Source organism: Necator americanus, chromosome I, assembly GCF_031761385.1.
Source record: "Necator americanus strain Aroian chromosome I, whole genome shotgun sequence".
Taxonomy (NCBI): domain Eukaryota; kingdom Metazoa; phylum Nematoda; class Chromadorea; order Rhabditida; family Ancylostomatidae; genus Necator; species Necator americanus.
Genome location: NC_087371.1, coordinates 31,022,531 through 31,044,658, shown reverse-complemented (window position 1 = coordinate 31,044,658; position 22,128 = coordinate 31,022,531). Strand labels below are relative to the sequence as shown.

The 22,128-nt window shown below is 39.7% G+C and overlaps 1 protein-coding gene across 1 annotated transcript; it reads left to right on the top strand.

Moving 5' to 3' along the window:
* Positions 1-166: 166 nt before the first annotated feature.
* Positions 167-21,923, top strand: RB195_007385 (uncharacterized protein; the record flags this gene model as incomplete). The annotated part of the gene is made up of 26 exons (XM_064180979.1): positions 167-227; positions 5,780-5,990; positions 7,407-7,502; positions 7,558-7,616; positions 7,671-7,831; positions 8,204-8,336; positions 8,393-8,555; positions 9,137-9,238; positions 9,379-9,482; positions 10,256-10,371; positions 10,427-10,577; positions 12,232-12,357; positions 12,554-12,699; positions 12,759-12,875; positions 13,497-13,632; positions 13,694-13,791; positions 13,850-13,929; positions 13,996-14,078; positions 15,766-15,863; positions 15,973-16,075; positions 17,336-17,406; positions 17,465-17,633; positions 18,891-19,010; positions 19,072-19,140; positions 19,206-19,312; positions 21,786-21,923. The coding sequence occupies 26 exons, from the start codon at positions 167-169 to the stop codon at positions 21,921-21,923; spliced, it is 3,018 nt and encodes a 1,005-aa protein (XP_064037807.1).
* Positions 21,924-22,128: the final 205 nt, after the last annotated feature.

Genomic DNA, 22,128 nt, shown 5'->3' with positions numbered 1-22,128 from the left:
TTCACTCACGGTTTGCCGAACAGCTTTTCATGGAAATGCAAACATCCTGATCATCTCGTTGTCCTTCGATTGCTCGAGCGTTGACGTCGCCTCCTCTCGTTTGTCCTTTGCCTTTGACGTTGCCAAGTTTGCAAATCTAAGACGTTCTATCTACGTTTATTTCAGGATGCCACCGGATATCTACCGATTCGTGGCGATTTTTCTTATTTTCGGCACAAATTCTATAGGTGAGTACTTCTACAAGTAATTTTTTTGGGTAGTAAGTAAGGATTCAACCAAAAATAAATTTTGTGGCGTAAAAACTATAATAAAGTGCTAATAACTAATAAAAACTTTACTTGAAATTTGTTCTTCTCAGGACCACACTTATCGAATTCGTTCCATTACGCTTTTAGTTTGTTCTACGTTCGCTCGGCACCAGCGTAGCTGTAAGTTCCGCGTCGAGAACAAGTTCAAACAACCCTAAAAACCTGCCGGTGTAGATTTTTTTAATCGTAGCGTTCATAATTTCATGTGAAATTATTTTAAAAATAATGAGATTAGAATTAAATTAGGGCCAACGAATCCGTTCAACCCCATTTTTTTTTTCAGCAACATCATAGCAATCATTATATCACGTGAAACTCCTCTAAAAATGATGAGATCAGAAAAAAAATTAGAATCAGAAAATTCATCCAGTAGAATTTTTTCTTGCAAATTTTTATTCCTTTTTTTTTGGGGGGGGGCACTCAACCCAATTTGAAGCACATAAGGGAAAGATATCACTGGTTTTTTTAAATGTCTTTTATCATGTGAAATCCCTTCTGAAAAAATAATTAGACTAGAAATAAATTAGATCCAACAAATCCTTTCGGTACAATTTTTTTCCAACAACGTCATAGCAATCATTATATCACGTGAAAGTCCTCTAAAAATGACAGATAAGAAAAAAATTAGGGTCAGCGAATCTATCCAGTACCCAATTTTTTCTTCCAACTTTTTCATCCAATTTTTTCGATGGCAGTCAATCCAATGGGAAGCACATAAGGAGAAAATTTCACTAGTTTTTCATGCTTTTTCTATAATCGTGAAAATCGTGTGAAATCGTTTTAAAAATAGTATAACAAACAGTGTAAAAAATAGTATAAAATAGTGTAACAATAGAATAATAGATATATAATAGATTAGATATAGTAGATATAAAATAGATTAGAATCAAGTTAGGGCCAACAAATCCGTTCGATACATTTTTTCCCCAATAGCGTCATAGCAACCATTATATCACGGGTATTTAAAGGTCTTTCAAAAAAAAAAAAAATTAGGGTCAGCAAACCTATCCAGTACCAATTCTTTCTTGCAGTTTTTTTTTATCCAATTTTTTTCTTGTGGCAGTCAACTCAGTGAGAAACACTTGATATCATCACTCCACGAATCAGAGGTGGTACGGATTTCAGGTGGAGATGGGAGAGTATGGAGAGGGGGGTGATTCCGTTCATTCTTTCCTAATTGCCGTAAAAAACGTGCCGGAAGATACGGCTTCGAGCGTTCCGGCGCACTATTTTCTACAAGGAGTTCGATTGGAGCGCGCCAGTCTTGTGCGGCGCCGCATCTTCCGGACTGTTTTTTACAGCAGTTAGGAAGAAATGGACGGAATAAAATCTGAGATATAGACCGGAAATTTCTTCCATAAATTGTTTTTGTTTCCACTATAAACAAATGTAAAATAAATAACACTATAAATTAATAAATATCTATTTATATAAATACGTTATAAAATAAATACGTTGGAAGCTTCGATGCTTCAGAAAATTTCTTGGACTTGATCCTAAAGATACGGAAGGAAAGAAAATTTTTCTCAAGCATTTCGCATTATTCCGTTAAATTGTCCTGAGATCAATTTTATCCTTTAAATTGATCATATGATCACTTTTAGTGGACAACATTAGTAACACAAGAAAAAACAAAAAAAAAACAAAAATCAGATAGTAAGTAAAAAAAGTGATGAAATAACAAGTAAAGAATATTGACCAGCGGTTTTATGGGGTGATGCCTTTAATCACGGGTGTCTGGATAGGGTTAAGGAACTCCATGTGGGAGGAATCTTATAGCTCGTAGAATAGTATGAATGGAATAAAGTAATCGATAATTGATAAGCGCTCATTTTCTTTTTCCATTAAACGATGAGGGAGGGAGGGCGTCATTTTAAGAGCTGACCGCTCGACTTAGTCGTACCAAATAGTAGCGATTTGAGTATGGGACTTGACCAGTTGAGGCATCTGTATATAACTAGCAGTTATATGCCCCATAACCATGATACAGTTGAAGCCGAACATACCGTAATAGCGATGTCCACACGATTCAAAAGAACAGATATGAGAACCAGTATATATCCGCATCCAGTAGTTGGTTCTGGATACAAGTGTACGGTGCGCGACGGAAAACTGCTGGTTTTTGAAAATGTTGCGCGGTTATACTATTGTGACCATAAGACGAAAAGAGACCGTGTGAATAGCGTACAAATCCCAGGGACACAGTGCTGGAATCAGATCCTGGTCCTTAAGAAAGTTTTCCATAGGCGTTTTTTGATTTTGCGGTACGGTATGTGAACATAGTAGGCGTCAATTCACACATTTTCTATGGCTTCGCGTCAAAAAGAACCATCCTCTACGTACATCTGATTGAATTATATGAAGTACAAGTGATTTGTATAGAATAGAACAGTTTCTTTCTGGAAAACTTTATTTCGTAGGTCTGGAAAGGCGGCACGGACTACTAGACGGATTTTTTTCGAAAATCCAACTATTTTCTTCCCCTGTTTTCACTTCTTCTTTCGAAGAGAAAAGAGGAGTGATTTTTCTCACTTCGGGAGAATAAAAAGTTGTCTGCTTAGTCATGGAACCAAGCAGACAACTTTTTATGCTCCTGAAGTGAGAAAAGCACATTTTTTTTTTAAAACCTGTAGCCTGGTTATTGGCTTACATAATATTTGCGGAACTTAGTGTATTCCTCTGGTTTTAAAACACTTTGACATGACACTTTTTCTTTCTTTTTTCTTTCTTTTCTTTGAATTTCTTCGGTTGGATTTTCAAAAAAAAAAATTGAGAACGCTGATCAACGGGGAGTTCAGATCACAAAAAAATTCTGCTCCGCATGTTTTTAGGAAATTGAGCGAATATCCACTTCAATTACACATTAATCACAAATTTAATGTATGGAAGGGAACGTAACATCAAATGAAACTCCTGAAACTTTACACCTTTAATATTCTGTTTAATTTTTTCTTGATTTGGTTTATTGAATTCATTTTCTCTTACATGAGGAGGCGAGTCAGTAGGAATCCAACGTCCGGTGAAAAAAAAAAACTGTAATGTCTTATCCATAAGGTGGGCCGAGGTTATTATCGGGTTTTTCGAACCGTTACCTTATTTTTCAAGTACTATCAAAATTATCAAAATTATTATTTTTAAAATCAGATGGAAACATAGAGTCTCTAAACATAAGAACATGACAAGTACTTAGTGATTAGTAGCGTGAATTCGAAAAAACCCCTTTTGGTCGCGAAAATTTTGGCCTAAAAATTCATATTTTTTATATTATATTTTTTAGAATTAAAAAAGTGAACAAAGTGAAAAAATTTTTAAAAATTCAAAATTTTTGATGTGTACGTTTGATGAATGCGTTCCGGTGAAACGTTCGTCCGAACGAATTTCGGAAAGTGTCCATGTCCAGACATTGTATTCGACGATCCGCTTCCGGTTTTCGTTCGGGCAAATTTCGCCGTGTAAACAGTGCACTTTAAAAGTGACGAGTGACCGACGTCAGATGAAGTCATTCTGGATTCTGCGTTTTCGTTACTATTTTGGATTTCGTTCATCTTCTAACTAATTCTAGTAGTAAATTATTTCTTGGATTACATCTATACCTGGATTTACCCTAATGGTTAACGTCGTATAAGCCCTCGCAAGTAACTTCCGTCAGTGGCGATGCTGTGGAGAAAAATAGAAACGTATAGGTGTAAAATTTCAAAGAAATTGTAAAATTTGAAAAAAAATTCGTTCCAACTAATTGATCAGTCCTCAAGGAGATGTTGTCGATAGTTATGGAGGAAAATGAGTAGGGTTTGGAGAAATAATTGCAGTTTTCCTTAAGAAATCGTCGCTGAGATGTCGTCAGTTTGTTTTATCTGTATCCGTAAGCTCTGAGGATGCATTTTGATTTCTTCCCATGCAATCACAAAAAATCTCTGGATTCATCTTTGCTCCAGAAATTTATCGTCTTCATTTATATAACTCACAAATGCTACTCTATGCTTGCAAGAAAATGTTAATCTCACTTTATTTGTGGATTCCTCCATGGAATAATCCAGTTTGTTTTTCGAACAATCCCAAAAACTACCGTAATCGCAGGTTTTTTTCATTAAGCGCACCAAAATCGTCTCAATTCCATGAAAGTTCCGTGGGAGATTCTTTTTTTGAACTCCAGGAATAATATTGTGAGGACCAACAATTCTATTGGTAAACAGTATTAGGCCACAGGTCCGAGCAGCGAAACCGGACGTGGCTCGCCTCACACAACGCAAATACTGAGTCGTTGAACATATTATTACACAGACACACATACACCAGGATCAGGAATCTCCAGGAAGCGCAGCGAGAAATTTCCCGCACATTTGAGGGCGAAAATCAAACCGAAACAATACATATATATGTATTTACTATTGTATTTATATGTGTTCCTTGTTAGTTCTCAGCCTGCTACCGTAATGTAGTCTACCAGGATAACAAGAATCCAATCGGATCAGCCATTTCAGTTTTTCTTGATTGATTTAAAAACGAGTTCAATCATAGCTACATTTGGTTGATTGAGCTTTTTTTAAAATTTATTCTTGTATGAAAACAGTTAACGCTTTCTCCCCTCTCCCCGTCCCCCTTGCTACCGTAGTAAAAAAGAGTACAGTAATCCTAAACGTTCGAGATCTGATTTGGATAGTTAGGATTATTTTGTTAAACTTTAAACATTTTATTAGTTTTTTTTTTCAAACATGCGATCAGATCATTTGAGATTACACGACACGCGTGCTACCCGCTAACCATAAACGGCATTTACAGAAAAGTAAATACAATAATATTACAATACTTAATAATAAAGTACAATAATAATGTAAATACAATAGTAAATACAATAATAATGTTGGAAATAAACAGATCAAATCAATCGATCGTCCTGCTCGTCTTACCTCTATCTTGAACATCTTTTTTTTTCTATATTTTTTGGCAGTAAACAAAAAAGATGGAGAAGAATTAGTTAGAAATTTTATATAAATAAAATAAATATTTAATAATAATATGTATAGATAGAAAAATGGAGAAGAAATAGGAAAAAAAAAGTCGCAGCAAGGATGACTTCATTCGGGGACATCACTGACGAATAAAGAGAGATACAACGACTTTTCACTGTTTTCTTCCGAAGCATTTCAGAAATTTTATTTTTCTCCTAAAATATCTCTTTTCTAATAAGGATTTAATAAGGATTTTTAAAAGCAGAGTCCTTGATCCTTTACTGTCTACGCAGATCAAGTTGTTGATTGTTAGATGCAACTTTTCCCAGAGAGGAGATAATTTTATCATATTAGTACATAGATTTTGGTTTTTGTGGTTTTTTTTTTAAATTAATCCCTTAAACCTTAAAGAAATGGCACATTTAAAAATTTTCCCTAAAAACGTACATGCCTTCCTTTTTTATAGACATTTTTTTGAAAGAAATCCTTATCACCATCATTAAAAAAATCTGCTATTTTTAGGAGCAATTCGACCACGGCGGTCCTGTAGACATCACTACTTGGCGAACGTGGACAAGACGTCGGTGCTGCCATTGCGTGCGGACGATGGCGTTTACAACGTCGTCTGTCGTATGCCGTCGACATCGGACGGGCACATGGAAATTATCACCGAAATCCAGTCTGGACTCTCGAAACAACATCAAATCCATGAGAGGCGGAGCGTGAACTTTCAGTAAGTGGTCAGCCACTTTGTCGCAGCATCATACATAGTTCAGACTACCGTATATGTACTGTGAACAGGTGTTTGAGAGTTTTTCGCTGCAACTGACCTTTACCGGCGCAGAATCGGTTCAGAAACATCGAAATGTAAAGGTCGAAGCACAGCAGCTGCGTTTTAAGATCAATTTCGATTTTTTCATCGATGGAAATACGCTTTTCAAAATATGTTGAACAACGGAATGTATTTATTTTTAAAAATGGCGAAACCTGAAGAGCAACAGGATTTATTTATTTACAAACGTAAAAATTCGATGTTCCTTGAATCTTGGCATAACTGCTACTGCGAATATTCGATTGACAATGTCAGGCAATAGCCAGGATTGTTAACTACTTTTTTTCTATTACTGCTAACGTTTCGGCTTCGTTGTCGCCTTCGTCAAAGCCTGGAAAGTCAGAACATTTGCAATATATCCTCTCAAATTCCTCATCCAGAACACCTTCTTCAAAAGCATCACTCCAAGAATCTGGAGTGGTACGGATTTCAGGTGGAGTGCTCGTATATAGGACCGTAGATTAAGGAGAGGCGATAACGTAAAAAACGGTGCGGAAGGTACGGCGCCGCACAGGGCTGGCGCGCTCCAATCGAACTCGTTGTAGAAAGCAGCGCGCCGGAACGCTCGAAGCCGTATCTTCCGAGCCGTTTTTTACGGCAATTAGGAAGAAGTGGACGGAATCACCCACCTCTCCATAATCTACGATCCCGTACACGAATACTCCACCTGAAATCCGTACCACTTCAGATTTAAAAGAAATAGTTGTGCTTGCCCAAATAGTTGTGCCTACCTCAGTAGCCGCGTAGGCGTGATGTTAGCGGATATCCGCGTGATGACTCACTCTCGCTCGTTCCGCTAATACTAATTAGGATACGACTCGCACATAACCCTGTAGATCAAAACCCGCAAAGATCTTGGCACAGAGCCAGTTCGTTGGTCACAGCTAAACACTCTTTCTTTCCATACATTTCTGGACCTTTTACGTTTATCCAAAACGCCTCCAAAGTTCTGCCGGCCACAATTTCCGGTTCGTACAAAAGGAACCTGGTAGAAATGCAGAAAGGAGCATTTTCATGACATTTTCTGCGAAGAACTCCAAGAAGGGTCGCTGCATTCGACTGTTTCATCCCTTTTAGATGTTCTTTACAATACGAATACAAAGTGGTTTGCGCTCTGTTTCGTATTTATTTACTTATTTATTTATCTGAAAACACCCATAGGTGCATATGTCATGAAAAATAAACAAGAGAGAACTAAGCTCACTAGAATTTTTATGGATTCGTATTTGTGAACAAAACGTAGTAAAATACGTGTACAGTAGGCAGTGGAGAACTGTTGGTGCCATTACGGAATACCGTATCTTGTTGTCGTTTCAGAATTCTCGATCTAAATATGTTACGTGATGTGGTTCGATGGTCAGATTGTGAGCAGACGCTAACGGTGAGATGGGACCGCCCACCTACATCGAATTAGTACGTTTCGGATTTTTTCACTCCAATTTTCGCTTCCACAAATCATTATTTTTAGCGGACATTTCATTGTGAGATCACTTTTGAATGAAAGTCTGGATGTGGTCTATATAGAAGGTAATTTTTTGATGAACTATTTCACTATGGAGCAGAATGTTGTGTGAATTTTAGGAAATACAAAGGCTGAGTACGCTCTTCGTGGCCCTATGGCCGGAATTCGCCATATTTTCCCAGTAAATTGGCCGCAGGACACTGCCGCTACAATCACCGCTTCGCCTTTATCCTGTAAACAGAGGATTTTCGTCGATGATGGATGCCTTTTTCGAACACGGGTAAATATCTTCAAATATGTAGTGGTTTCGAAGCATGTTAATCTTTCCGCGCCTGCTGATGACGTTCGGAACATGAATGAAGTCTATTTCCCTGGAACATTGCAAAATTTTTCCATTCCTGTTAACATATTCACATTTCAAATGGAAAAAAATCCTGCCTAGAAATAGGATCTTTCTTCATTTTCGATTTATCTATCCGACAAAGTGTCATCATCGCTTGTATCCCTCACATTTCCTTCATTTCATAAATCTGGATTAAAAAAATCAAATCGGAATGATCTCAGGAACAGTTTAATTCCATTATAAGCCTGTTTCTGCACTTAATCCATTCTTTTTTTACCATCACGCACTCCCATCATATTCCTATTGAAGGTGAAGGTATACCTGGATTCGACGAATCCGACATGGTCCTGGGAATTTGCATTTCGAACACATCGATCCGATCAAGCACTGTTCTCGTTGCGCACTGATAGCTCCGAATCGATTCAAATCAGACTGGAACGAGGTACGTCTCTTTTATTTTTATGTACTGTAAGTACGTATACTCACCATATTCTTTAGATTTTTTCCTTCGAATCGGTTCCGAAAAACCTTCGCCGGTTTCCCAGCTTTCTGATGGTCAATGGCACACGATTACTCTCACCTCTGAGGCTGGTGATGTATATCTGACCGTTGACGATCTGGAGAGGATTCCCGTGGCAGAGGTGCGAGCGTACGGATTACGGTGAGTTTTTGGTTCCGATTGAAGAAAAACAGGAAATTGATATAGTGTCGAAATCACATGGATAGTATAGAGCTGGAGGTGTAGATCACGAATACGAGTGTACTACGCCTAGTTGCCCCTAATCGCCCTAAAAAAACGGCGTGGGAACGGCATTTGTCCCTACGAGGTACCATAGAACGTGCGTGCCCTTTTTACACGCTGCTGTCTCCTCACCAATCGATTCTGTTGGTCTTGCTTAAACAGGCTGGAGAGGAGACCTCAATGATCCTCGACCGTTCGCACGTGATGCGGCGCGCGTATAAGGGGCGCGTTTCAATGCCACTCGTAGGAGCAAATGCACTTTCCCACGCCAATTCTTAAGATGAAAGAAAACGAAAAAAAGAGAAATGAAAAGGAAACTAGGGCACTAACATATTCGTAATATACACCACGAATTCTATATTTTCCACAAGGTTCCCACACTACGTCAATTTTGTGATAGGATACTTTTAAAGATCTTTTTCTCTATATAGGGAAAATCCATTAGGTTTACTAGCCTCTTATGCAAAATAATGAGACGTGATACAATCCATAAAGTTTAGACTATCGGCTGTGGAGATAGAAGTGGACGGGGAAATTTTACTTATTGATCCATCAGACACGTCAGAGAATTGTGAATTGAACGATCGAAGAAAAGCAGTGGGGTGAGTGCAGAGGACATCTGAACGGATCTGAATTGACTTCAAAAATATGTTGAAGTCAGCTCGGATCTGGTTGGGTATTTGATCTCCAAAGCTCAATTTTTTTCAGAAATTTTTTTCTCTACATTAGTTATCCGTTCCAGACAATCACAATTCATGCAAGCGTGTAGCGGTTGTCAATGTACGGTATTGAATGGGATTTTTGACGGATTTCCTGCTCCCTCATGTGCTCACAACGGAGAAGAGGGTGAGAGTCGCTTTTTGTTTTGTCCGAGTCTATCATCTCTCCTTCCTCCTTTCCTCTAACCTACAACCACTATAAGCGCCACTGAATTGTTCTTCAAGGGAGATTAGAGGGGGCGTAGAGGACCTTTAGGTGATCAAAGGAAGGAGTGTTTATTATTGATATTTATATTATTTTTATATTATTTATTATTTATGTTATTTTTATATTACCTATTATTTATATTATTTTTATATTATTTACTATTCGTATTATTTTTATATTATTTATCATTTATACCATTTTTGTATTACTTATTATTTATATTATTTTTTTATTATTTATATCATTTTTACATATATGTGACATGATATTATGTGACATAATAATATATAATATTTATGGGAATATTTGTGGGATTAAGATTTGAGGTCTAAAACTGTGAATGAAGTTTCTTTATAACAAAACGACCTGGGAATTGAAGCAATTTTGATAAATTGCGTCGAAAAAATTTGGAGTCAAGTGGCTGAGTCAACTCTCTTTTTCAGTATTTTTTTTTCTTGAAAGATTGTTTTTTCATTGGCAGCTCCTTTTTTTTGTTTCTTTTTTGAAACCACTCTTTTCTCCTACATACTTTTCCCCCTCTGGGCAAATTTCCATGTGCTGGGAATTTCTGTGACTGAAAAACTTCAAAATTGAAAAGTTATGGCTACAGGGTATTGATTGGCTTTTTTCTATAAAATAAAACTTCAAGGGAAACCAGTTATTATTATTTACTTTGATCAATTTTTTTCCAGCGTATCGTCTACTACGCGACCCTGATCGCCTTTCATTCTTCTACATTCCTGTTTCTGCGGACACACAGCATTTGAAACCATTGACACGAATTGGACTCACCTACAAAAGTGAAATGGTACGCGAGTATTGGAGGGGAATGTTCTCCGCAGCTAAGAACGGAATTTTTCCAGGATATCGGTTTGCTTTTGTTCGGATTTTGGCAAGAGGAAGAGACGAAGGGCCGGTTTCAAGTGTACTACAAAGATCGCCATCTCATCGGGATCTACTGCGAAAACCAGGGCGAAGAAGTCTGCCGAGGGTGTTCGCTGAGCAGAATTGAAGGTATTGACCTCTTTTTACTATTTATCTACTATATTAAATGATAAATAATAAGTAAAGAGTAAAGATAAAGTAGAGCAGAGAGCAAAAAAAAAAGAGAATTTTCAACACCACTTGTTTTTTTCCTTCCTATTGATCTCGGATTTTTTTTATCGTGAGGCGAGTTTTTTATCGTGAGTGAAGATAAACATTTAATATCTATCTTTATTTATTATTTATTATTTAATATTTACTTATTGTTTGTCCATTGTGTGGTATTTTCGCTCATCACAGCATTTTTTACGTAGTTACTCTTTCCCGAATTTTTTTATTACGCGATAAAAAAATCCGAGATCAAAAGGAAGGAAAAAACAAGTGGTGTTGAAAATTCTCTTTTTTTGGCCTTGAGCTTACACTTTAATTATTTGAAAAAAAACCAGTACCAAAAAAAATTAAAAAAAAAACGAGAAAAGAATTCAAAAATCAAAAGATATCTTAAGGTAGTAGATTCTTAATGGAGTGATATAACATTACATAACTTTTATAATTAAAAACATACATAAATATGAATATGATTCAATTGAATATAACTGAGTATTAGTTTTTGGAAAAAAATTTCCCGTTTTCGTGTAAATTTTCCATTCTGAATAAAAATAAGGAAATAAAAGTTAGAAATTTTGAAGTAAAGAAATTAAAGTTGGAAATTTTGAAGAAAATTTTCAAAAAGCTTACGACTTATTTCTCGATCTGGAATGTTTGAAAAAACCTGTTTGTCCGACGAAAACCTACTTTATGGATTTTACCTGGTTTTGCTCACATCCTGAAACATTTCACGATTCTAAGACATGCCTTATCATCGATGAGAGAACTCTTTCTTAAGGGCATCACCCCACGAATCTGAGGTGGTGCAGATTTCAGGTGGAGTATTCTTATACGGGATCGTAGATTATGGAGAGGAAGGTGATTTCGTCCATTTCTTCCTAATTGCCGTAAAAAACGGGTCTGAAGATGGGGCGCATGCACAAGGCTGGCGCGCTCCAATCGAACTCGTTGTAGAAAATGGCGCGCCGGAACGGTCGAAGTCGTATCTTCCGGGCCGTTTTTTACGGCAGTTAGGAAGAAATGGACGGAACCACCCTCCTCTCCATAATCTACGATTCCGTGTAGGCACAATCCACCTGAAACCCGCATCACCCCAGATTCGTGTGGGTGATGCCTTTAACTATTACTGCTAACTACTACGACAAATTCTTAAATTCGCTCCGTTGAACTTCGTAAGTCCCAAGTTCGACCTCTTTGAATTTCTTTGACCTCTTTGAATTTCTTGAATTTCTTTGAATCCTCGTACTATGTAGTTGAATCGTGTACTTTTCCTGCTTTTCCTGAGCGAAACCAAGATTGTTCCCGGTCTCTATTTTGGCGTTTTGACGTCGTCGGCTTCTCCAGAGTCTCGACACCATAAATAAAATAAATAAGTAAACATAAATAGAACCGCGATCTTAGCGGCACGACTCTTACAAGCGGTGGTCCGCGACCATCGTGGTTTCATCGCTACCGGGGCTCTGAAGGAGGCGACGACACCGAAACGTTGGCCAGAATAAAGACTTCGACAAGAATTCATTTCAGTCAGGAAAAGTAGTATCAAAATCCCTATTCATCTCGTATATTGTCGTTGCAGGATTCGGAAACGATGAATGGACGCGGGTTGCATTTTTTGAAGCGTATGGTGAGCTGTCACTCGTAGCAGACAAAGCCGTATGTACCCTCAGCGAATTGGGTAGCACGAACAATCTTAGCCTTGCAGGTAATTTCCTTCGATCATTCTAACGGTTCTGTTACTTTAAGCATTACGCTCGGCTTCTTGTCTTTTTTAATTAGGAAAAATAAATAAATTAAAAAAATTAATGAGTCATTAAAGAAAAAGTTGCTTCGTCGTTTCCTGAAGAAAAAGTTGCTCCACGAGCTTAGATAATGCTCACGTAGAGCTTGTATTGTTCTAGAAGTCTACTCAATCCCTGTTCTTGCCACTGAAAGCGCCATATTTGTTGGTGGGACCTTTTACGAGAAGAAGAAACCGGGTGTCTATTTGCCAAACTTTGAGCACAAGTATTTTGAGAACACTCGAGAGAAAGTTCCTTCGCTAAGGGTGAGTTCTCTTTGTATTTTCCTCATCTACGTCAGATGATCACTTCACCTCTCGTTTAGGGATGTTTGAAAGATATTTTCGTCGACGGAAAGTTGACGGACCTTTCGTCAATACACAGTCAACAGATGGAACATACATTGATTGATTCCGGAGATGAAACTGCGTATGCTATTCAGGTTTGTCGAGTTTCTTCTCTTTTTTCGTTCACAGTAACGCGTTGCGGGTCCCTGTCTGATTTCTTGAAGTAGGAAGCGGGTGTAGTGTAGTGGTTAGAGGTTCCTCTGCCCGCACGATCAATCGGAGGTTCGAATCCGCCCCAGTGCTTACCTAGCCTTTCATCCCTCCAGGGTCGATAAATTGGTACCAGACTTGTCTGGGAGGATAAAAACACTGACCTGACACATCGGCTAGCCCCCTTAAGTCATACATAAGTGGATGACTAAAGACCTAGGGGTTTTATCACCCTAATTGAACAGACCGAAACGGTGGTTCAGTGGAATGTGTTTATTATACGGTAGGCAGAGAATGTGAGCGAAGCCATGAGTGGGCAAAGCGTTTTCTGCCGCACTCTTGGACGGTACAAGTCGTTATGTCACGAAAATAACCACTACAACGAACGGCACTTAAGACCACGCCCCTTATCTATCATCGGGGTCGATGATGGTATAGACCAGTTACACGTTCCGTAGAACTCGAAAGATTCTGAATTTAAGTGGTTGCGTTGGTGGATCACAAGCGGATTGTTTAAGTCCCGGCACTTTATTCTTTGTCTTTTAACCTGCATCTGTTCTGTTCAGGTTGGATGCGCCGAATGTTCACCGCCATGCCCAGCAGGAGTTCGATGTCGTCCAACCGAACCTCGTCAACTGACTTTCGAATGTGATTGCTCAGATATTGAAGAATTTTGGTTAGGAGAATGTAGATCGACGGAAAGTGAGTGATTTCTCCAGGCCCATTATGTGCACCTGAGGATGAATCTCTGTTTTCTGTCTAGGACTCCGCCCAAATCCCTTGGTGCCGCTCTCGACGTTTTATTTGGACACTCCTGCTCCAGTTTTACAACTTCTGCCAACAAAAGCTGCTCTAAGCAAAGTCAGTTTGTGCTTTCGTTACAAGTTTCTGAATAAGGGTCATCTCAATCGATGTTTAGGTGTGGATGAAATTTTCGTTGCCAAAAAAGGTGGATCGAGAATCCATGGTCGCCGAGTTCAACTCCCATCGAGAGATGTTGTGCGTTTTCTTATCTTTCCACAGAAAAAAGTGAACAGAATGAAATTCTGCGTAGTAAATTTGTAGGTTCTACGTCTACGTCGATCCGAATGGATTTGGAGTTCACGTGCATCCTAGCACGCACGATCATTTTGAAACAATTGTACGAGGTAACCTTTTCACACGACTCACTTTTTCATATCTGTGCGGATTGCAGAAAAGTGTAAGTTTCTTTCAAATCCGGAAATGATACACATCAGGTCCCATTGCTTCTAATTTTTGGAATTAAAGTTTTTTCGAAAAAAAATTGAACTAAGATTAGACGCAGCGTACTGCTGCATTTTGCGAGTTTAGTGGGTTTGCTAGCAGGAAATCATACGCGTTGATCACATCTTGTCATGAAGAAGTGCTGTGAGACCTGGGAATTTATTCCATAACTTAAAGGCAGATATCACAAAACATATATGCTATGAAAATCCCAGGGAAAACGTAGGGCCGTGGATTAGGGAAACGAGTGAGGCTCTACTCATCATCTCCTAGTCGTCCTATGAGAAAAAAACAACGACTTGCCAGAGGACGCTCTTTCTTTCCTACGAGGTAAGTTGGCACGTGCGTGCACCGTTGTGCACGCGCCGCGTTCATGAGCGAGCGGTCGAATATTGATGAAGTCCGGTCACTAGACTATTCAAATAAAATCAACGAATATACTGCTGAGCGGACCCGAAAGGTGAACAAGAGTGTGCGTTCTAACGTGGCTCGTATTAGCTAAGGCGATTCCCACGCTGTTTTTAAGAAGAGTAAAAGGAGTTGAGCGAACTCACGTTCGTTTTCGTAAACTACAATCTAAAGTCTACGTTTTCCCTGCAGTTTTCCTACCACATGCTCAATTTCGTGATATGCTGCATAGAATACGTGAAACTGTTAATTCTGCGAACATAACAGGTTCCTTATTAAAGGCACGAATCTGGAGTGGAACGGATTTCCGGTGGAGTATTCGTATACGGAATTGTAGATTATGGAAAGGAGTTTGATTCCGTCCATTTCTTCCTAATTGCCGTAAAAAACGGGCCAGAAAATGCGGCGCCGCACAAGGCTGGCGCGCTCCAATCGAACTTCTTTTAGAAAATAGTGCGCCGGAACGCTCGAAGCCGTATCTTCTGGGCCGTTTTTTACGGCAATTAGGAAGAAATGGACGGAATCACCCACCTCTCCATAATCTACTATCCCGTATACGAATACTCCACCTGAAATCCGTATCACCTCAGATTCGTGGGGTGATGCCTCTAAGCGTTTGTGTCCGTGGGGAATTCTAATAAGGTCAGTAGTGCGGGCGGTATTCATTTTTCGCCAACATTCCTCGAACGAATCCCTCTTACAGTAAAAGACATCTAAGCTACACCAAAAGCTGTCAACCATAAAAACCATTCTATTTGACGAAATCAAGCAAAAATAAACTTGCTACCAGTTTTTTTCGGTTTGAAAAGAAAAAACAGGAAAAACAAAACAGATGCAGAACCTGAACTGAATGGTGATTGCGTGCTGCACATAACTTCAGTAGTGAGCAAAACAATTCCGGCATGATTTCATCGATCAGTCAAATTTTTGTTTTCCTAGCAAATTCAGTGTATTTTTTTAATTAATTTCCCATGAAAAAAGAGGCGCTCTCGTAGAATTCAACTGTTTTTCAAAGGAATGTGCTGCACGTACGTTTCCTTTTCGCTCCGTCGCAAAATAACATCGAATGTCTCTGCTTGGAGTGGTTACTGTACACACTTCGTCGGGTTGGCCTCAAGAATATTCCAGCCACGCGAACATTTTGCTGTGATTTGCTCGGAAAATTAACGTACATATTTGCAGAGAGAAGCACATTTCCGGATGACCGAGTTCATTTGATCTCTGTTGAACGGAAGACTCCACTAGGAACACGTCCTACGTCAAGAAAATTCGATCTTTTCGTAAGTTTTAAACTCGCAAACTCTAACCTTAATCAATAAAGTGCTTTGAGACCTTGATCCATGTAGGAATGATTTCTTATTTTTTCTCTGGAGAGATTTCTTATTGCAGATAGACGGTGTGAATCATGAAATCCCAGACGTCTCTAAATATGTGCTAAATAATATAACGTTGCGAGCTAGTGAGGACAGCGAGAACTTCGTAGTAATCCATGGTAAGAGAAGCCATACAAGATCAAATATAATATACAATATATATATATATATATATATATATATAACAGTTTGAATGCCCAGCTAAAGCCGGACTTCAAATTTTTCGCGGTATTCGTGCTATTTCTGGTCTTCACCGATCAATAAAAAGTGACAGTAGTGACATTTTTTGTAAAATGAGAATTGTTTTTTTTTTATCAGCGCTTCCTTTGATTTTTTTTTTGCTCAAAAATTCAAACATAAAAGAAATATTTCGTGGTTTTCTTCCAAAACGTTACAACTCTGGATTTGGTGAGCATATTAGGTATATATTATTAGGTATAATATTATTATGTCTTTGAAGAGCGGCTGGGACGAAACATCGAGGATGTAGTGAAGAAGACCAGGAACACCCGGCTCCGTGCTCACCTCTTCAACACCACCGTACTCCTGCTTTGACCTATGCTTGGAAACCTGGACATTTCGCAAGCAGGAAGAAAACCGTGAGCGTCATTGAACGCGCAATTGAGAGAGTGATGCTAGGGGTATCCCGTTTCACCAATTGAGGGACGGGATTCAAGTTCTCTCCTACGTCAGCGATCGAAGATAGAGACGTTGCCAAGGAAAGAAAATAAGGTGGGCGGACACGTGATGCGCTTAGACAACCGTTGGACCAGGCCGTGAGCGACTGGGTCCCCCCTGGCATTTCTTCACGAAGTCCTTGAAAGAAAAATATGATGCTCTTCGTGTCCCACGCGAAAAGAACACGGGCTACCGGCACGCGATCGGAAAAATTCCCCCTCACCAGTTCGAAGATCAACGGTGATCAAGGTGATCAAAATATTATTAGGTATATGTTACGTTGGAGCGGGTGTAACGCAGTCGTTTCGTTGATTGTATTAAATTTTTATATAATTTTAACTTACATTGGCGGTTGTGGTGTAGCGGTTAGAGGTTCCGCTGTTCCTGCACGATCGATCGGAGGTTCGAATCCGCCCTGGTGGCCACCAAGCCTTTCATCCCTCCGGGGTCGATAAGTTGGTACCAGACTTGTCTGGGAGGATAAAAACACCGACCTGACCCCGTCGGCTAGCCCCCATAAGTCATTGTATAGGCCAGTCACACTTTCGGTAAACCTCAAACGATTCTGAATTGAAGTAAACGTGGTGGTGGGTCCCGAGCGGATTGACTGACGTCAGACACTTTATCCTTACCCGTTATAATTGTTTTATAACACATACATTTTTATTTATTTTTAAACTAAACTATACATGTGGGTTCAGATATGGGTCTAGCGTACGAGTTCGACGAACACCATCCTTTCCTGCACCATTCCACGAACAGACTGCATCAGGTTCACTTCGCCCTTTGATATTTCAATATTTGCGATTTACACAACTATTTCCATACAGGTTGATCTCCAATCAATGCTACTCCGTCATCGATCTCGTGCGTTGACCGACGTGACGTCGACAGTAGATCGTTTCTTATGGCGAAAAGTGACGTCTCCATCGCAAAGACCATCACCTCACGGCGAAGTGGTGACATACACTCCGGATGCGCACGAGCCGCAACAATTACGTAAGAATTTGTGTTTTAAATTATTAATTTCATTTTAAATATGAGAATAAAAATATAAATAAATATAGAGTAAATAAATAAGTATAATTTAAATACAAATTTTAAATTGAATAGGGTTCGATTTTATTGATAATTTCTTGCCCTCATAAAAGTGAAATATGACAGTAGAGGTTTATTATATGCACTACGCGTGAAAAATTCCCTAATGTTCAGTAATCCGGAAAAATTTTCGATTCTTTCCAATACTGAATGGAACTTCTGATGCCTCTGAGTCTTGAATTTAAAGACGACGATGTTTCATGGTTCCGCTGTTGACTTGCGCTATTTCACAGCGAGAGTGCGAAAAAATCCTAAGAGCGTTGTGTACGGTTAAAGAGAATGGCAGTTTGAAAGTTTCCTCGACCCTTCTTCTTCCTGAGGAACTCTGGAGGAGACTGATGGGGACGGAACATCAGTAGTTGTACGTCTAGATATGAGGCAAAACATACATATATGAACATATATGAAGCAAACCATTGTTCCTCATTCTTTCTCCTCTGTTAAATTATTCTTCATAATTCTATGTAGAAAAGAACAAAACTGAAATACGGTAACTCTGTCGAGTATTGTGAAGATTTTCTACGACTTTTCTACGACTTCTGCGTACTCTTTGAAAAGTAGAAGTATGTATATCAACGTTTCTTGCTGTTTTTAATTGATTTTCTTGAGCTGTAGCCAATATTGGTATTGATCTTCTTTATTAAACAACGGCTAACGTTTCGGCGTTATCGCCTTCGTTAGAGCCTGGAAAAAATCAAAGCCAGTTTCTTGCTGTGTTCTCGGAGTAAGGCAGAAAACTGACCGAAGCTAGACTGTCGTCTCCTTTTTCTCTCTCCCTTTTCATTCCATTCTGTTTTTAATCCAACTTTAATCCATAAATTCTTTTTTTTTCAATTCATAAGAGCAGACTTCAAACAGTTCAGGGCTTAAACACATAAATAAAGGCTCAAATAAACAACTGCTCCACTCATTTGAAACATTTTTCCAGAAAATTTGGATAATTCTTCAATTTAATTTTGTGTCTCGCCATTTTGAGTGTTCAGAGATTGCCACTAATAGTCAATAATGTAGCTTTGAAATTTTTTTCCGGAAAAAGTAAAGGGAGAGTAATTCGTTCATGAAAGAATCGAAAAGTAGTACCAACTCCTACAATGATTCTCTTTAGATAAAAACTGAGTAGAACCTTCCCGAATGGAAATGGAAGCAGTTATTGTTTAGTGTCCGCCAGCTGGGTGATCTACTCGCTGGTATTAACGACTGTATTGTGCCTGTTGCTCACCGTTTGCCTCTTAATCTACTGTTGTATTTTACGGAGTCAACGAAGACGAGGAAGTGAATGTAAGTGGCGATTTACCGTAACAACGAACACGACTACAGTACAAAAGACAAAATATTGTAGCTTCCGATCGAGACCGCATTCTTCGCGACAGTCCAGATTACTCTGTGAAGTTGAGGTCGAATAGAACTGGTCAGCTGTTTCCTCTGTCTTTTTCAAATCTCCATAAGTTATCGTAAAGGAATTATTTAATTCAGAATCTGAATCCTCTTACGATGGTGATGGTTCAATCGGTACTGACGACACCGACCTAAATGCGTACAGAGATATTCCGAGCCATCGCGTAAAAATCTACCGAGAATCAGTGAGTCCGCAAAATATTTGAAACTTTAGCGTATGAAGCAAATGATAGGATAGCATTAAAGGCAGCATACCACGAAACTGGGGTGGGACGGATTTGGGATGGGACAGGTGGAGTATCCGTATACGGGGTCGTAAATTATGGAGACCGGGGTGGTTCCGCTCATCTCTTCCTGAATCACTGCAAACAGCCGCCTCCAGAATGCTGTTTTGTAAGATGCCCTCTATTGCAGCGCGCCCCACCCTTGCACGCGCAACGTCCCTTACAGCCTATCGGGGCAATCCGAATTGATTTTCGACGAATCGCAGAGCGGAGGCGGCGCAAGGGGTGGAGCGTTGCAATAGATGGGGTCGTACAAAACAGCATTCTAGAGGCGGCTGTTTGCAGTGATCCAGGAAAAGATGAGCTGGACTGCCCCCGTCTCCATAATCTACGACCCTGTATATGGATACTCCACCTGAAATCAGCACCAACTCAGATTCGTGATATCCTGCCTTTAAAAACTAGAATAGCTAGAATAACATTGAGATCTCGACTCAAATGCACTATATGACTACATTTATTATTAATGATTTTAATAGTATAACTAATTAATGAAAACAGTAGAGTTGATTTTGCTTTATGCACAGACCGTACCGTAATAAGCAAAACATCTGTCATCCGCAGGATTCGAACCTGCGCCCTCCGAAGAGGACTGCGACCTGAACGCAGCGCCTTAGACCACTCGGCCAGAATGACGTATGCAGCTAGTAGTTCATAACTAGTTATTAGAAACTTAGTAACCAGTAAATTTCTGCAGAAAAAATAGTGTTCGAGGTGTAGATTACGAGTATGCACCTGTTCGCGCCTAATTCGTCCTGAAAATAGCGTGGGAACCCGGCTGGGCTCCGGGTTCAAATTCCCTGCCGAGGCACTTTACTACGCGCCACCGCTGCACACATGTTGGAGAAGACACCAACATTGTTAGTTTCGTGGTATGATACCGTTTGGGAGTGAACAGACTTTATTAAGTGGGGTTTCACTAGCAGAAAAAAATTACCTATGAATAGTATGCTGAGAGAGCCGATATGTGGACGGAGGAGGCGTTACACAGTGTCTCGTAGGGAAATTCGAACTCGGACGCCTTCTTCTCACGCCATTTTCCACAAAAGATAGGGAGAATTGAGCGTGCGCACGCTCATCTTTGTGATCTACAACTCTAACCTTATCTGCTTTCTTTAATTGAGCTGGACCCGGGGTTGCTGTTATAATTTATTCGTGGGTAACGTTTCGGCAATATCGCCTTCTTCTGAGTCTGAAAGGGTGAAATCGCACTGATTTATCCGATCAAACGCCTTATCCGCACAACAAAGAAAGTCCTAAGGTTCCTGTTGGGCCTCATAGCTGCAAGTTGGAGAGAACATCATACCTTAGCATCAGATGACTGTCCTGCCACTGCTAGATACCTGTTGTGAGGTGACAAGCGCAATCAAAAATCAGCCTTAAATAGGGCACGAGTTCCCGCGTAATGCGGAGGCATTCTTCTTTGCGATTCATCTTTGGGCCGTTGGAGTGGATCCAAAAAGCCTCCAGAGCCTTGCGCGCCGTAATACTAGATTCGCGCGCCAATATCATGATCTTAACTTCAAAATCCTCTCCGTTATAATGCCGCACCATATGACTACCTAATGCAGTGGAGCCACATGATTTCCTTTTCCCGTCCAGGTGTTTTTGACTAAAATACATAGTGGTCTAGCTGTTTCCCCTGTGTGTTCTTCACCGCACTGCATACAAAAAATATCTACAAAGGAAATTAGATAGACAGCACATGAACTCATCCAATCACCTTCGCTGTTATCCGGACATATTTTACACTCTGGTGTACTGCAAATACGATCATATTGGCGACTGCGTATGAGCCTTTGTTTAAAGTCATCACTCCACGAATCTGTGGTAGTACGGATTTCAGGTAGAATATTCGTGTACGGGATAGTAGATTATAGAGGGGGGAGGAGTGATTCCGTCTATTTCTTCCTAATTGCTGTAAAAAACGGCCCGGAAGATACGGCTTCGGGCGTTCTGGCGCACTATTTTCTATTAGGAGCGGATTTTCAGCAGGAGCGTGCCAGCCTTGTGAGGTGCCGCATCTTCCAGGCCGTTTTTTTACGGCAATTAGGAAGAAATGGACGGAATCACCCCCCCCTCTCCATAATCTACTATGCCTTGTAAGGATACTCCACCTGAAATCTGCACCACCTCACATTCGTGGGGTGATGCCTCTAAGAATATTAGGGGGAGCTCCACGATTGCAACAGATTCTACCTTATCTTTTCCTGGAGAGGACCCAACATTGTTAGTTTCGTGGCAAAATGGCTTTAATTCTTAGGATAAGTGACTGTTCCTTACTTCTAGTTTAACTTGCAATGGGTAATTTTTAACATTTGTTTTTTTTTTTTGTGTTGTCTCAAGAACTTCAAGTTATATAGATATTTTTCAGATGGTGTCGATATTAGTGCCGGGTGTGGACCAACCAAATGAGGCAATAGTGAAGAGAATGTCGAGCACAGAGCGGGTAGCAAGTACACCGTTGCTCCCACCCAGTCCAGCTCCACTTGTCCGAGTGGATGATCAGTGATGCGATGAATCTCTCCTAAGATAGCTATGAAAGATCTGACTTCGCAGGCTGAATTCATGCAATGTTGATCCTGCGCAGAACTCCTGCTTTAGTTCCGTGTTTTGCTTTCAAAATGTCAGCTACTGTATCATAGTTTTTTTTTCTAAATTATTTTCATTTGATATAACATAATAATTGCTGACTCAGTACAACCTCACCCCGTTGC